The following is a 15,057-nucleotide window of genomic DNA, read 5'->3' as shown; positions in this document are numbered from 1 at the left end:
AATTTATTCAGCCAAGGACCTGAGTTAAAATATTTTTAACTCTGTTAATGTGGTAAAGTCAGTTCAACAGTCTTGTGTCCGGTACGAACGACCTTCATCGTTATCCTTCTCATCTGAAAAACATGACAGAATCATTCAAGGACAACTTCCACAAAACTTAGCTTGAGAGTTTAAACCTCTGGAATACTGTTCAGTACATTAAGTTGCATATACAATAGGATTCAAACATCTGTGTCCACTATCAACAACTTTCTCTGTTTACCAGGCAATAATTTAAAAAAATTATCCACATTTTCATGAATATACATGAGGGAAAAATGCTTGTTAACATTTGCTTGTTATTCTTGTTTAACCTTCAGCTCTGAAAGAAAACTTTGAACTGTGCTGCTGATTTGTGCTTGTTTCATTCTCTCTCCCACTGAAGCCACTGTCTGTCTGTCATTGTTGTTTTGCTTTAATACATTTACAGGAAACCTCCAACTGGTTCCTGCTTAACTTTTGCTGGATCATACCAGTTGAATTTCCAACTACTTCCCATCAACAGGCCACTGAATTGAAGCAAGTTTTTATAGGATGGTTTCCAACTCCTGCCCAACTTCTGTTTATCAGTAATTTGAAGATAATTTTTTAAATGTTGAAATGGGAAGTTGGTCACTTCTTGTTTTTTGTTAAGGAAGTTGTGTTTGTTGGTAATTAGCAATTTATGGTGCCTTACTTTTAAAAAAACTAAAAAATGACTGATAGGAAACTTCTTCCAAAGTTGGACCGATCTGCTGCAATTAAAGAAATTTGTGGAAAAAAAATAAAAATTGTCCTTAAATTTACTGATCTGCAGAAGTTGGGCAGAAACTAGCTGGAAAATAAAATGGCATGTAGAGCAGATTTTAGGCAGAAACCGGGTGGAAGATTCTTGGAAATGTATTAAAGATTATTACCAGCTATTTATCATCTGCTTGTTGGAAAATAGCAGAATATTATTATTAAATCATGCTGGGGTCATTATCGAGGTAACTGAAGGATGATTTCAAGAAATGTTAAATATTTTGCTGGTTAATTTCCACCTAAAGTTCAGAAGAAGTGACAAAGTCAGAGCATACACAGTGTGTTAGTATTTATAATAAATATGTTATCAGTCATCATTAAAAGTGCTACTTGTAAGAAAAGATCATTTTTGAGTCTCATTTCCAACTCGTCAAAAGCTGACGCTTTGGGATGTTGGCCGACCCGTCCTACAATCCCAAAGCATCAGTTTTTGACGAGTCCAGAATGAGACTCAAAAATCAACTTTTCTTACAATTGGCACCTTTTAAGGCAGACCTGTCAATGGAGTACTTGCTCATAAAAGAGAAATACGCTGGTCCACATGTAAACTTTTGGACCCAGCTGTAAATCATTAGCTTCTTATGGCTTTGCTATCATGGTTATGATCACTTGATACATGTTGCTTTTCTGCTGACATCTTGTATTTAATTTCAGCTGATGCACGGATCATGTTGGCTTGGTCGAAAGTCTGAAGGTCAACTTGTAATAAAATGTCACGCTGATACAGTACGAAACAGTCAATCATTCCCTCGAGAAACTACAAAAGGTGGAGGAACGGCTGCACCACCTGCCTCGCCGAGTGCAGCACTGCAGCAGCCAGCGGTGAGACACACAGAGCCGATACGCCGACCATAAAGTTCAATACCATCCCCAGCAGGAGGATAGCGAGCAGGTATCCGTGGAAGAGCAGGCTGTGCCAGCTGCTGTGATTCAACACCTGCCAGGGACTGTCTGGGTGCAGCAGCCACAGGAGGCCCAGCATCCAGCTCTGGTTGACCAGCTGGGTGTAGTAGATGTCAAAAATGGAGGCTTGGGCATCAGGGGGGTGGCGGCGCTCAGCCTCAGTCACTTTAGCCAGCCATGTTAGAGAAATACTGTGGAGGAGTAGAGCCAGAGGTGCATACATGTACTCCAGAGTGTCAACGGCTGCCAGACCCTGAGAGACTGCAGAGAGAAGAGAGAAGAGAGGTTGATTGGAGGTGAATTTGTAACCATCATTTTCAACCTCAAGCGTTTTACCTGTGATGAAAAACGACGTCCCACTCAGGATGGAAAGCACAACAGAGATATGGATAGAAGGGGGGGAGGCCAGCTTCAGGCACAAACCGATGACCACAGTTACTATGGGCAGCAGAGGCAGGGTGATGGGGTAGAGGCCGACAGATGAGCTGCTCGCCTTGGCCCACAAGGCCAGCACGCCATGGATGCTGCTACAGACAGCAGGCACCAGCAGCCTCTCACCCAGGGGCCTGGAGTAAGGCTTCAGAGGCACCAGATCCAGGAGGTGGAGGAGATTTAGGAATAAGAGAGAGACCAGAACCTGGAAAAGACAATATTAAAATAAAAAACCTTAAATGAAGTAAAAACATCAAACGCTATTTTATTTATATTGAACTATGTTTTATATGTTGGCGACCAGCGAAACATACAAATGTAACACCATGCTGGGGGCTTAACTTGACCAAAGTCAGTATATCTGGAACGCATTCAACAAATATGTTCATCATCCCATTATTCTGCCTGGGCTATAATTTATTTAAAGGTGCACTATGTAGTTTTGTGGAGGAAATTTTAATCAGAAGAGAAAGCTCTTCAAGCTAAATAAACAAACTCTGTTTTCATGACTGAATTAACTGAATAAACAAACCGACTTTAAAGGACAACACAATTTCATACTGTTTTAATGTGTTTATATTTGGCGGACCCTGCCAACTGTCTACCTTCAAACAGTGTTCTGGAGAACAGCTTGTTTAGTCACTTATGGAAATCATAAATATTTCTGAGTTTGTATTATTACCTCGTTAACATTGTAAATATAAACATTTTGAGTTTGATTTTCTTCTTTATCTCCTTTCCTTTACTCATTCACAGCAGACACACCACTACTACTAATATGAAGGGCGGGGCTTGTGGTAGTTTTTGTGTAGGAGGTGGTTTGGAGTGACAGAAAGGCTCGGTGTTGATAAAGGTGTTTAACCAAATGGCTCACCAAAGAGTCCTAAATGTGACCGTCCAAAGGTTGAAACCAGCTAATGGCTGAGCTTTGTGAATGAGAGTCATGTGTGTTTACCGATTGAACTGGCCTAGTGGTTAATGGCCTATTAGATGTAGATGATATGTATATGGTCATGCAAAATAAGGCACTAATACGTGCTTGATGGTGACTATTAAAGAACCAATATGCTGCTTATATGAATGCTAATAAGCAGCTGGTCAATGATTAATATTTGTACTTGACAATTATTAAAAACGTGTTTGATGATTTTACAGGACAGTTGTTAATCATTGGTGCAGTTAACTTTTTTACCTGGACAATAAAGTGTCAGCTGCTGGCAACTCTGTGCGTGCATGTGCTTGTCTGAAGGGCAGGGCTTGTGGTAGTTTTGGTGTAGGAGGTAGTGGGGAGTCACACGGAAAGGCTCGGTGTTGATAAACACTAGATAAACATGATAGATGTTTAACCAAACTACTGACTTATAGATGTGACTCTGTCCAAAGGTTGAAACCAGCTAACGGCTGAGCTTTGTGAATGAGAGTCACAGTGAACGTGTATAGTTTGACCTTGACTGTTAACATGCATTTGTTGTGGGGACAACGTAGATAGTTTTATGTACATAGTTTTTATGGTCAACAACATATCGAGTGGTTTTACTCAACAAGGTGACACACACCTTAGATTTACAAGTTCTGATGTGGACACTGTGGGAGGAGTTGTAAAGACCTAATGACATTAGTCTGCAAGTTAACAATGACTTTATTGCAGGGGTTAAAGTTGCATTTATCCATGCAGCTCTTTGCTTGTGTCGCAGGAGTCCTGAGTCCACCGATCCTGGCTGTTTGTCCTTCAGCTATGTGTTTTTTTTAAGTCACAAATCATTAACTTGACACTTCTAAACAAAAGAACATACATATGTGACTTGTATCATTTTCTGCAATTTGAGGTTTTCTCATTCACCCTCTTAGTTTATGTCCTAGTAGATGTAGAATATGCTCATGCAGAATAAAGTATTATTAAGTGCTTCATAATGACAATAATGATGATGATGTAATAATTATGATACATAATAATGTAATAATAATGATAAAGAGTAACTAATATGCATGCTAATTAGCAACTAGTTGATGGTTAATATGTGTTCCCTAATATGTGTTATAGTTCAGTTTTCAGTATGAGCACACTAGTCTTTGTTTGACCTCCCCATGCGGTAGCAGGGATACTGTAAAGGCAAATGTAATTGCGGCATAAGCAAATACCCTGCTGTCAAAACACGCAGTGCTCTGTGCAAACAACAGCTCAGTCATAGTGTGCGGAGTTGTTTTTCCACTAATAGTAAACTGCACAGGAGCTGGTGGCAAGCAAACACTGCTCCACTTTTGATTGATTAATTCAGATTTAAGCGTGAATTGTCCTTAGAAACAAGCCGGGCAGCAGGCACCTACCTGGCCGAAGCAGAGAGCCACTGCATACGGGTAGTGGTACTGAGGGATGAAGATGCCGGCGACAAAGTTTCGGAGTCTGTCAGCCAGGCCATATATCACCACGACCAAGAGGCAGAGGGTGGGAACCAGCGGCTTCAGCACATGACTAGATGAAAGAGTCTTTGTCGCCGAGGCACACCATCCCCTCAACCGCCTCCCTGAACTGTACACAGGAACAGATATGAATCACACATTGACAATGACATTTTCTGCATGTTTGTGCAGGTCTCCCAACTGCACTGCTGTGAATATACAGCAGTTTGGTGAGCACTGCATTTTTAGTTTTAAGACATGAAATTCAAACCCAGCTAATGTCTGACCCATTTTCCCTGAGCTTAATGTTTTATAATGCTCCCCAACTGGAGTCGGTGGCTCTGCACTCAGGAATGACGGGTTTGCATATCTGCTGTGATAAATCTAACACCACTAGTCTGTCTATGTATGCAAATACAGTTTGGCCCCATACATACAGCTGCCTCTCTATAATTCCCTGGTTCCCACAATTTAAAAATACTTTTAAAGGATTACCTTTTACCCAAAAGACATGGTGTCATTCTGTGCAGATGTTGCCGGGAGCATGGATCTGATGTCTGGAGACAAGAAACTCAAGATGAGTACAACAATGTAAACCACTATGGAAATCCATATGGCATCCAAAGAACAACAGGAAGGAACACCCAGGTAAACCACTAACTGTCATAACATCCTCACTTATCTCATCTCTCTCTATGCTTGTTTTTTTTTCTTGTTCTTATTTGGTTGAACGTCGTTTATTATTTTGGTAATGATTTAGATTGCCACCTACAATGTACAGCATAATTCTTCCCAATTAACAGTGTGATATTTGTTCTTATGGATACATATGTACAGGTACAAGGGAACAAGGGAACAAGATGTGAGGTTAATGGTGTATCTGATATCAGCAGATGTCGGTATTGTTTGTACAACGTTATAATAAAAGGGGCTCTATGTGATGGTACGTGTCCATGGAGGCATTGTTGAGAAATAAGCCATGCAGTTGCTGAAACTCTCTTTATTTCTATTTAGTTTTTGTAGTTTTACTTTCTAGAGAGGCCACTGATTTGCATAAAGTAGCCAGCAACAGAGCAACAGTAGCTACTTATAGTTTATAGCTAATGACCGGCTTCACAGAGCCTCTTTAATGTTGCTCCAGACCCGTCAATGCAACTGACCAAAGGGCGACAAAGTCCATGTAGTAAGCAGGTCATGATGCTTGATTGGCCCATGCACAGGACTCTCACCCATGGGACCTGGGTTTGTGTACCATGAGGAACTTGTTAGTTGATTTCTTATTTTTGGTCAGGTTTAGGCAAGGTAATAGATAATAATGTGGTATATTGTAGATACTGAGTAGCACGTACTTCCTACGACCCTAATGAACAACAATCTGGCACCTGGGGGGAATTTAATGAGAGCTTAAGTACTTTTATGGTATTCATTCCAATACAAGCCTGTCCGTGATTAACACTCACAATGGAGCAAAGTGAGTGGTAATTGAGCTTTTTAATGGACACTATAAAGATGTTTCGTATAGATATCGCCTATGTGTGTTTGGCACTAGGCCGACTCGATGTTTGTCTGGGGTTAGTTTACCTGTGGAAGAAACACAGTGAATTTGAAAGTCAATGACTCACAGCTCGTCATAACCTAGTTTAAACTGTGCAGTGACCCATTATCCATGACTGCAGACGTTATGTCCTCTTGCTGTTACTCTGTGACAGGACATACAATTAATCATCTACAGCCTCCTCATCATAAAACAAGACTTTCCACTTCCTGCTCTCGATGTCTAACACCAATGAACGGCATGAATAACAAAGATAATCCACATGAGCCTGAACCAGTTCAGGCTGCTGAAGTCCCCTTGAAGTACACTGTCACACTACATACTGTGAGTCAGCCTACTTTACATATATAGTAACATACCATATACATATGCACCTGATATGTTCCTGACTGTACTGTTAATACTGCACATCCGTAAACCTGTTCTCCTTTTGTTATCCTCTGCAGACCTACCCTTACATTCTTGGGAAGTAGTTGACATAGCAGATTGATAAACTCATTACCCCCTAAACTTCCCGTTGTGTTGCTCTGTTCTTCTGTAATAACAGAACAAGTAACGTTTCAACTTCCTATCTTGTTCCCTTGTGCCTATACTACGGTACTATGTGTTGGTTCACACTGTACTAGTACATCTTTAGTAGAAACTGAACAGAATTATTATGTATGCAGGACTGGGTTGACGATTAACATGTTATATCATGATCTGACATGCCTGTATATTGTGGTACTGACAGAGGATAATTGTTGATGTATACCTGCAAATCGAGTAGAATATGAATTTTAAAAAATTGATATCGAGGGCTGTGATCTAAAGCATTACCTTTTTTATTTTTTATTATGATTTATTGATGGATGAACATCACTGTGTAAATGTTCTAAAATAATCTACATAACATAACATTGAATATTCTTATAGAATTGTACTCAATTCAAAGAGATGTGGGCGTAAGATTTCAGTTATATTGCTCAAATTAAAAAAATAATAAAATAGTAATTAAGTCCATATTATGAACATACCCATAACGTGTTATCATGCACCTTGTGATGCGATGTATTATCATAGTTATAAGCACTCGTGGACATTATGACATAATCATAACTCATTACTACATCAATGTCTATAATGCATGATAAATAATAGTACAATGCCTTAATCCCATAATTAAATTTTTTTCCCTCTCATAATTTCAATTTTTGTCTCCATATCTACAGGCACACTGTAACACATTATAAGTATGTTTGAAGTGTATTTTGATGCATTATAAACACAAGATGTGTTTAAAACCTCATACAGAGTAGCCTCAACAAAAATCATAAGCAAAATTAAATATATTTAACATTTATGTCGTAATTTCAACTTTCTATCCCATAGTTACAACTTTTTTCCCCTCATAGTTGTTGGATTTTTGTCTCCATATCTACAGACACAATGTAACACATTATAAGTATGATCATAGTGTGTTATGATGCATTATATACATGGGCTACATTTCAGTAGATTTCAGAAATGAAGTCAAAGACAAAAATCATAAGCAAAACTAGATATATTGAACATTCATCTCATCATTTCAACTTTCTATCCCATAATGACGACTTTTATCTCCATATCTACAGGCACACTATAACACATAAGTATATTCATACTGTGTTATGATGCATTATGTACATGGGCTACATAGATAGTGATATCAAAAATGAAGTTGAACGCAAAAATCATAAGCAAAATTGGATATATTTAACATTTATGTCATAATTACTATTATTCTATCCCATAATTCCCTTTATAATCTTAATTTTGTATCTCCATAACTATAGGGACACTATAACACATTATAAGTATGCTTATAATATATGATGCTGCATTATACACATGGGTTTCACCGATATTTCATTGATAGTGATACCAAAAATTAAGGTGAAAACCTTCATAGAGAGCAGACTCGACAGGAATCATAAGCACAACGAGACATTTTAAAAGTTACACAGGCTAATAGACTCATTTAAAAGACATTGTCTACATGTAGTCTAACTTACAAGCGCTGCAAAAGCCAAGAAACACCGCTACTGACTATCAGGACAACACAAAGACATATTTTGGGACAGAAGCAGGAAAAGCGTGACAAAAGCGCGCGACAGGAATGACTTACCATCTGGATTTCCTCATAAAATCATATTTAATCTCGAAAGCAATCATTCCCTCCGTGATGCCATTCACTGTATGTTCATAATAACATGAGTATTCGTGTTAACAGACGCGTCTCTGCTGCCAGGCTGCTGCTGCTGCTGCTCACTGAGGCTCTCTGCTCCGCTCTGCTGCGGACATTCACCCCATCTGCTTCCTCACCGCGTCCAGGTGGACTTCGGTCCATGCCGTGTTTGTCTTCCTATAATTATAGAGGCGATCTAGTTGGACAGTTATTGGAGGTCCGCATCTCCGAAGATAAAGGGGAACGCACAACATCCGTGATACCATTAACATGCCCGCCTGCTGACACATTTTACTACATGTGACCTGGAAAAGTGAGAAACAGGCGCCCCCATGAGAGGAATGTGACCTTCTGCTGTGTGCTACCATGTTATCTACCTCAGAATTGATTCGGGATTCCTAGAGTGAGAGTAAAAACCTGCCTTTTCTGTCTAGCTGACACCTGTTTCTGACATTCCTGGCACTTCTCGTCCTTGCTTTATGTTCACTAGCCCTGGATCCCTGTAGCTGGAGTCCTCATGTGCCACATGGCAGCTTAAGTAAACAGACCCATCAGGCTGAGACTGAGGGGAGCTGGTCTGTGCACTCCTGAGCTCAGACAAAGCCAGCAGTGGCTACACACATGCTTCTTTGGTCAGTGACTCTAAAATACAGCCTGCACACACTATTAAAGCTTACTGAAGCCCATACCTGCCAGTTAAAGGAAACAAAGAGATGAAACCATGTTATTATGAGAAAAAAAGTCATAATTATTAAATAAAATGTCATAATTGTGACATGAAGAGTCAAATTTATTGGATAAAAAGTCACATGGGATTAAAAAAGGTCACAATAATGTGATAAACAGTCAAAATGATGAGATGACAGTCATAATTATCGGGTAACAAGTCATAAATCTGAGATTAAAAAAGTCATAAATCTGACATAAAAAGATGAGGAAAGATTTAGAAGTCACAATGAGATAAAAAGTCATAATTATGAGATAAAAGTCACAATTCAGGGACAGAAAGTCACATTTAAATGATTAAAAAAATTTTTTTAATTATGAGATAAAAGTTCACAATTATGTGGTAAAAAGTCATATTTATGAAATAAAAGAAATAATAATTAGAAATGATGAGAGAAAACTCATAATTATGCAATGAAGAGTCAACATTATGAGATAAAAATAGTCAAAATTATTAGATATACAGTTATCAATGTGTTTTATTTGAATTGATGTTACCTGGCTCTATTGCCTTATATGTATTATAATTTCATTTCATTGTTTTAAAATGTACTTTAATATTTATACATATTGTGATGTTTTCAGGACATCATCGCAAAAGTGAGCTTGCTCTCAATGTCCATCCCTGTATAAATATAGGTAATGATGATGATGATGACACAGGGGCCTCTAAATGATCCAGAACACTATAGTGACATGCCTGTGAGATGCTGGCCATTGTTTTCTGTTATGACTCATGGTGTCATTTAGGGTGCCTGAGCATTTAACACCAACAATAGAGCAAAATATTGGTCAGTGACTGATCATATATGTACAGATGAAAGCACGCTGTTATGTATGATGTGTGTACTGGGATAAGTAGAAATGTGTGTACATACTTGTGTGTAAGCTCATATGAGTGATGTGTGTGTTCCTCAATGATCGTTCACCAGGTTGTCGCTGAACTCACCTAGGACGACACCAGGGGGCAGTCATACTCTGTTTCCTGATGTTGGACACAAATCTTCTCTCAAAGATTTGGACACATTTGGAGGGATAAGCGTTGTAAAGTAAAAGACAGCATACATTTTTTATTTTGGCCTTTTTTATGGCTTTATTTTCGTACAGCTGACGATAGACAGGGAACATGATGAGAGAGAGAGAGGGAATGATGTGCCCCAAGGAGCCACGAATCAACTATGTGTGGCACATCAGATCATATTATGGAAAATTTAATTAGCAATAACACAATGGACATATTTAAGATGACAACAATGTGCATATTGTAGTGTGTTTAATCTGTTTAATGGGAAATGTAATTAGCAGAGGCTACATAACACACCAGACGGGTTGCAGTTTAATTAAGTTTGTTTAGTTGCTTCATGGCCAAACATTCAACCTGTTGACTCAGATGCTTGAGTCAAGAACCTACACTATATCTCAAAAGAGGTAAAAACCAGTTCTGTAAACAGACAGTGACCAGGTTCAATGGTGTTTAATGGAAGGTCATGATCATAAGGAGCAAGAGGGGCACAGAGCATCACGAGATGAGGGGTGGAGGTGGACTGGATGGAGGGAAAGAGATGAAGAGGCTGTGACTGAAGGCTGAGAGACATGGCAGGGAGTGACAAACTGAGGAGTATTGCAAACATATAAAGTAATATTCAACCTTTTTTTTCAGCTTGTCATTGGACTACCTTGAATTTCTATGATTTATGTGATACTGTTACTTTTTTTTTATAACTTTGTTTATTGGGTTTTGCGAGAACATACAATTGTGTCATTAGAGCATTTATAAAAAGTTAAAAAAAAATATATATATTTAAAGAAACTATAAAAGCAAAACAAACACACACAAAATTCCCAAAAAGCAAAAACTGAGAAAAACATATATCAGTAAGTTACCGTGTGTGTAATAGACACTAAAGTTGCTTCAAGAATGGACCGAATATTTCCCCAAATTTATGGAAGGAGCCACTTCACAAAAGGCTGATTTTTTCCAGTCTAAGACAAAAAAAGGATGGCTCTTATCCAGTGGGTATGAGAGGGAAATATGAAAGATTTCCAGTTTGTAAATATTACTCTTCTAGCCAGTAGGATGATCAGGGCTAAGATACCTTTTTCGGTTGTATACTTTCTATGGAGAGGAACGACAATGTGGAGAAGACCCCAAACCAAGCACTGACAGCATTTGTATCAAACATCTCTGTCCAGTAGTTATATCGGGATGGACATCTATCACAGTGGCTGGTGATAGATCTCAAAAATCTTAGACCTTAGACAACCTACTCTAAAACTTAAATATTTAAATGAAGTGAATACTGCCCTAATCTTTGTATTGTTTGGAGGAAAACTTGAAACCTGAGAAAATTTCTATGTACGCTGCAACTATTATGGGTTATTATTAGGTGAAGTACGACTCCTACCCAGGTCTCTCTCCCGTCACCTGTCACAGCCAGCTACCATGTGCTCTTGACCGTTGCTGTGTTTCCAAGACCACCAGCTAAATTAGGTGAAAGGCTGAGACGGGGTTTAGAAAGAATCACTGCAACAACAAATAGTGCATGGTGGGTTTTTCCAAATCTATTTACTTGTTACTTCCTACTGTGTTTTTTTTTAGAGAATATATTTTTTTAACATCATCTCTTGGTTTCCTGATGTAGCAGGATGTAGCAGATGTCTGATAGTTCTGTCCAGGTCAAGAGTTCTGCTGATTTTTTCTAAAAACCTAAATCAGTGGATTGGATTTGTCATCATAAATTGGTTTTGTGTTTAGTTTTGCTGTATCATTGTGTTTATATTGCATGTCTCTGCGTGTTTGTCTGTCTGTCTGTGTGTTCATGCCAGAGTGAGTAACAGTTGCAGAGCGGCCTCCGGAGAGCCTGTCAACACATCCCAAACAGTGGGCAGCATCTGTGACAGAGAGGTCAACAGTACAGGCAGTGACCATTCCTCCATCATACCTATTGGGAGCAAAGGTAAAGGGAGTATTTTTACCTTTAACTCTCTCACAAAAAAATGTATGAACACACAACTACACACGAGCAGACACACCGTACACTCTGTACCTCTCCTGCCTGCAAACAGTGTGCGAGCCAGAAGAGGTGCTGGTCCCTGCTCTTCCAGAAACAGCTTGTGTAGAGCGAGGCTACATCACCCCGGGGCAAGCGTACAACCTGCTGAATGCAGAGGAAGGTCAGCCCGCCCTGCATGATCCGTATTATGTTCTCATCCTTGACTGACGCAGTGCAGAGAGGTGAGTGCTGAACAGTAGGGACACAACAGACGCAGGAGCTGTCATATAAACTGAGCTATACTACAAGAGTAGTTCAGTGAAATCAATAGTTACCAGCTTTGAATAAATACATCCATCATAAAAGGGACCTCCAACATAATAAGGGAGAGCAGATCACATGACAACCAACAATTAATTTATCCTACCTAAAGTAAAACAAATAGTCTTCTGTTTTTAGTTTAAGTTTACTTAAAATATGCAAATACACAAAACATGTTTAACATACGATATAGATCTTTAGGGATAGGCTTGGGAAGTCAGTGTGTGCATATTATGAACGACTGTTTGTGTTAGGTACAAGGAGAGCCATGTGGTGACAGCGCGCGCTGCTGTGACGGTGATCCACCCTGAGCTGGGCTGTCTGATCAGCTCTATAGAGCTGCAGAAGTTTTCTATAATACTGCTGTACGCAGAGGAGGGACGCAGCCCAGGTCAGCAATACACACTCAGCATATGTGCTCTCTCAAGTAAACACAGAACATATTGGACATGATGCTATACTTGCATTGCTACTACTTAATGGGCTCTCACACTGGCCTTTTTACCAGTTTTTACATTGCTCAGCGATTTAACTCTGGATATCTGCACCTTATTTTCTTTTGCCTTTGCTTGTAAAGCATTTTAGTCAACTCATGTTGTTTTAGATGCGCTACAGAAATAAATATGTCTTGACTTGCCTCAACTTGACCAGCGACACGGCTCTATGGATTGCAATCTCTGTTCACCGGTCCAGACTGAAATATCTCAACAACTATCCAACAGATTGCCCTGAAATGTTCTACAAACATTCATGGTCCCCACAGTTTTATACTGTCATCACCTGAATTTCAATGTTGAAACATTCCCATCAGCCTAAGCTGTACTTTAATTAGTACATGTCAACACACTATTATGCTAAACTAAGATATTGAACATGGTAAACACATCTGCTTAATGCATGTTGACATTAGGATTTTGCTCAAGCACCACTGTGGCTACAGCCTCACAGAACCTCTAACATGGCTGTAGACTCCTGTTGAAACCTACCTGTGTGATTGTATTGATGTTTTCCTGTCTTTGTTCTGCCACTGGGATTGTTTCTATGTGTCTCTGTGCTTATTTCAGTGGGCAGTGTAAAAGCCAGAGCAGACTCCCCAGACCTCCAGCACTGTTTCCTCCAGCTCAATGCTTTGGGAATGGACCCTGTCATCCTGCTGGGGGGATTCTCAGCCTTCAATGCCCTCTACCCTTTTCTCTGCTCACCACGAATGGTCCTGCTGGAACCAGAGCGACACACCCTCACCATCTACCCCTCAGAGATCCTGGAAGGAGCTCTCTACCAGGGCTCTGTATCCCAGGCCTCTGACTACCTCAATCTTCACATCACACATCTGGTCAATGCCATTGCCAAGTGCCCTAATGCTTTCCCATACAATCTGTGCTACCTGAGGCTGCATCTGAAGTGGCAGCTCAGCGCTAACGCTGGCCTTCCTCATGGATCATCAAAGCTGGTCCCTGCTTCATGCCCTGCGCTGGTTGAAGGAGAGGAGGGCATGCACGGCACCCAATGTGAACTTCCCGCGTCAGCTGCTGACCTTTGAGGAGCAGCTGTTTGGGAGCAGACTCACCTCCCTGGATGACATTCGCCGATGACTGGAAGAGGAGGATACACTGGATATTTTTTCCTACAGTTGACACTGCCAGAAAGTTTATGATATTTGTTTTCACAAGTTCACAAGTGCCAAACTGAGACTGTGCAAACAGAGGTGGATTTTGTACTCTAAAAAAGACTTTCAATGACTGGATAGGAGTAGACCTATTTCCCCCACAAAGTTTAAAGTTCACCCAAAAATGTCCTGTTCTCACCCCCATGCTGATAGAAAGTCAAGTGAAGTTGTGTAGCCCACGAAAAACATCCACAGCTTCACGGCAAAACCAAGTTGCAGCATTCTCTTAAACGACTGAAGTACGTGGGAATTTGTTTAAAAACATGAACATGCACCTCGTCCAGCATGATGCACCCACTTTAGACGGGGTGCACGCTTACGCTTCTGTCTGAGAAGGTACAGTGAAGATTTCAGCTTTAAAAAGAGTGTAAATAATGTATTATCAAATCAATTCTGGATCTTGGGGCTTCTGGACACTTGAATTACACCAGACGAGCTGTACGGAGCCAATTTATGTTTATTTTCAGTCTTTTTTTAATGTTTTAAAAACAAGTCCCCATCTACTTGGAGAATGATGCAACGCTGCTTTGCTGTGAAGCTCCACACACACTCAATCTGACTTTCCATCGGCATTGGGGGTGAGTAGATAATGACTGAATTTAAATTTTTTTAGGTAAAGTTATCCTTTAATCTTCCGCCCCTGCACAGCGTTACCTGTGCTATGCTACAGTACTCCTGTCATGACATTTTACTTGGTGATATTTGATAGAAGATATAGATTAATAAAGTGCATTTATAGCATTTCACACAAGAACGGTTGCTTTTATTCAACGTCACTCCATGAGATAATGATATTCTGATACTCTGAGTCATGCTGACTGCTCATGTGGAAAAGTATTTAAAGGCTGACTGGATGGAGGCTTGAAAATAGCCTGTGTGTTTATAACACAGACACATACATCGTCCGTAGTGTTTACGTAGTGCATGTCCTAGTGAAGATTTGTTGCATCTGGCATACGAGAAATATTGCAGTTTACTCCTCACACACACACACACACACACACACTTAGCTCCACCCTGTTGAACTCAGTAGCAG

The 15,057-nt window shown here is 39.9% G+C and overlaps 1 protein-coding gene and 1 pseudogene across 3 annotated transcripts; one reads left to right on the top strand and one right to left on the bottom strand.

The window, feature by feature from the left end:
- Positions 1-1,242: 1,242 nt before the first annotated feature.
- LOC311270107 (uncharacterized protein) lies at positions 1,243-8,345 on the bottom strand. 2 transcript variants are annotated; one of them, XM_084374758.1, is made up of 5 exons: positions 8,256-8,345; positions 5,050-5,111; positions 4,483-4,684; positions 2,062-2,362; positions 1,243-1,986 (listed from the first exon to the last, which is right to left on the bottom strand). In XM_084374758.1, exons 1-5 carry the CDS (start codon positions 8,256-8,258, stop codon positions 1,580-1,582), a joined length of 975 nt encoding a protein of 324 aa, XP_084230884.1. In that variant the 5' UTR covers positions 8,259-8,345; the 3' UTR covers positions 1,243-1,579. The 2 variants fall into 2 exon arrangements, with proteins under 2 accessions (XP_084230884.1, XP_084230885.1); XM_084374759.1 differs by lacking the exon at positions 8,256-8,345 and having other exon boundaries at positions 5,050-5,137.
- LOC311270198 (serine/threonine/tyrosine-interacting-like protein 1) lies at positions 8,341-14,664 on the top strand (annotated as a pseudogene). Its single transcript, XR_014624921.1, has 5 exons — positions 8,341-8,571; positions 11,797-11,998; positions 12,108-12,276; positions 12,610-12,746; positions 13,420-14,664. The product of XR_014624921.1 is annotated as a serine/threonine/tyrosine-interacting-like protein 1 (transcript).
- The last annotated feature ends 393 nt before the right edge of the window (positions 14,665-15,057 follow it).

Source organism: Pagrus pagrus, assembly GCF_965226575.1.
Source record: "Pagrus pagrus genome assembly, chromosome: 15".
Lineage (NCBI taxonomy): Eukaryota > Metazoa > Chordata > Actinopteri > Spariformes > Sparidae > Pagrus > Pagrus pagrus.
The sequence above is the reverse complement of the archived record's forward strand: the minus strand, read 5'-3'. Positions and strand labels throughout refer to the sequence as shown.

Bases quoted from the DNA above. Each gene is read 5' to 3' on its own strand.
- LOC311270107 (XM_084374758.1), bottom strand. The intron at 4,685-5,049 runs GTAATCCTTTAA...TCCTGTGTACAG, and splicing joins CCATGTCTTTTGGGTAAAAG to TTCAGGGAGGCGGTTGAGGG. The intron at 2,363-4,482 runs GTAGGTGCCTGC...TGTCTTTTCCAG, and splicing joins TGGCTCTCTGCTTCGGCCAG to GTTCTGGTCTCTCTCTTATT.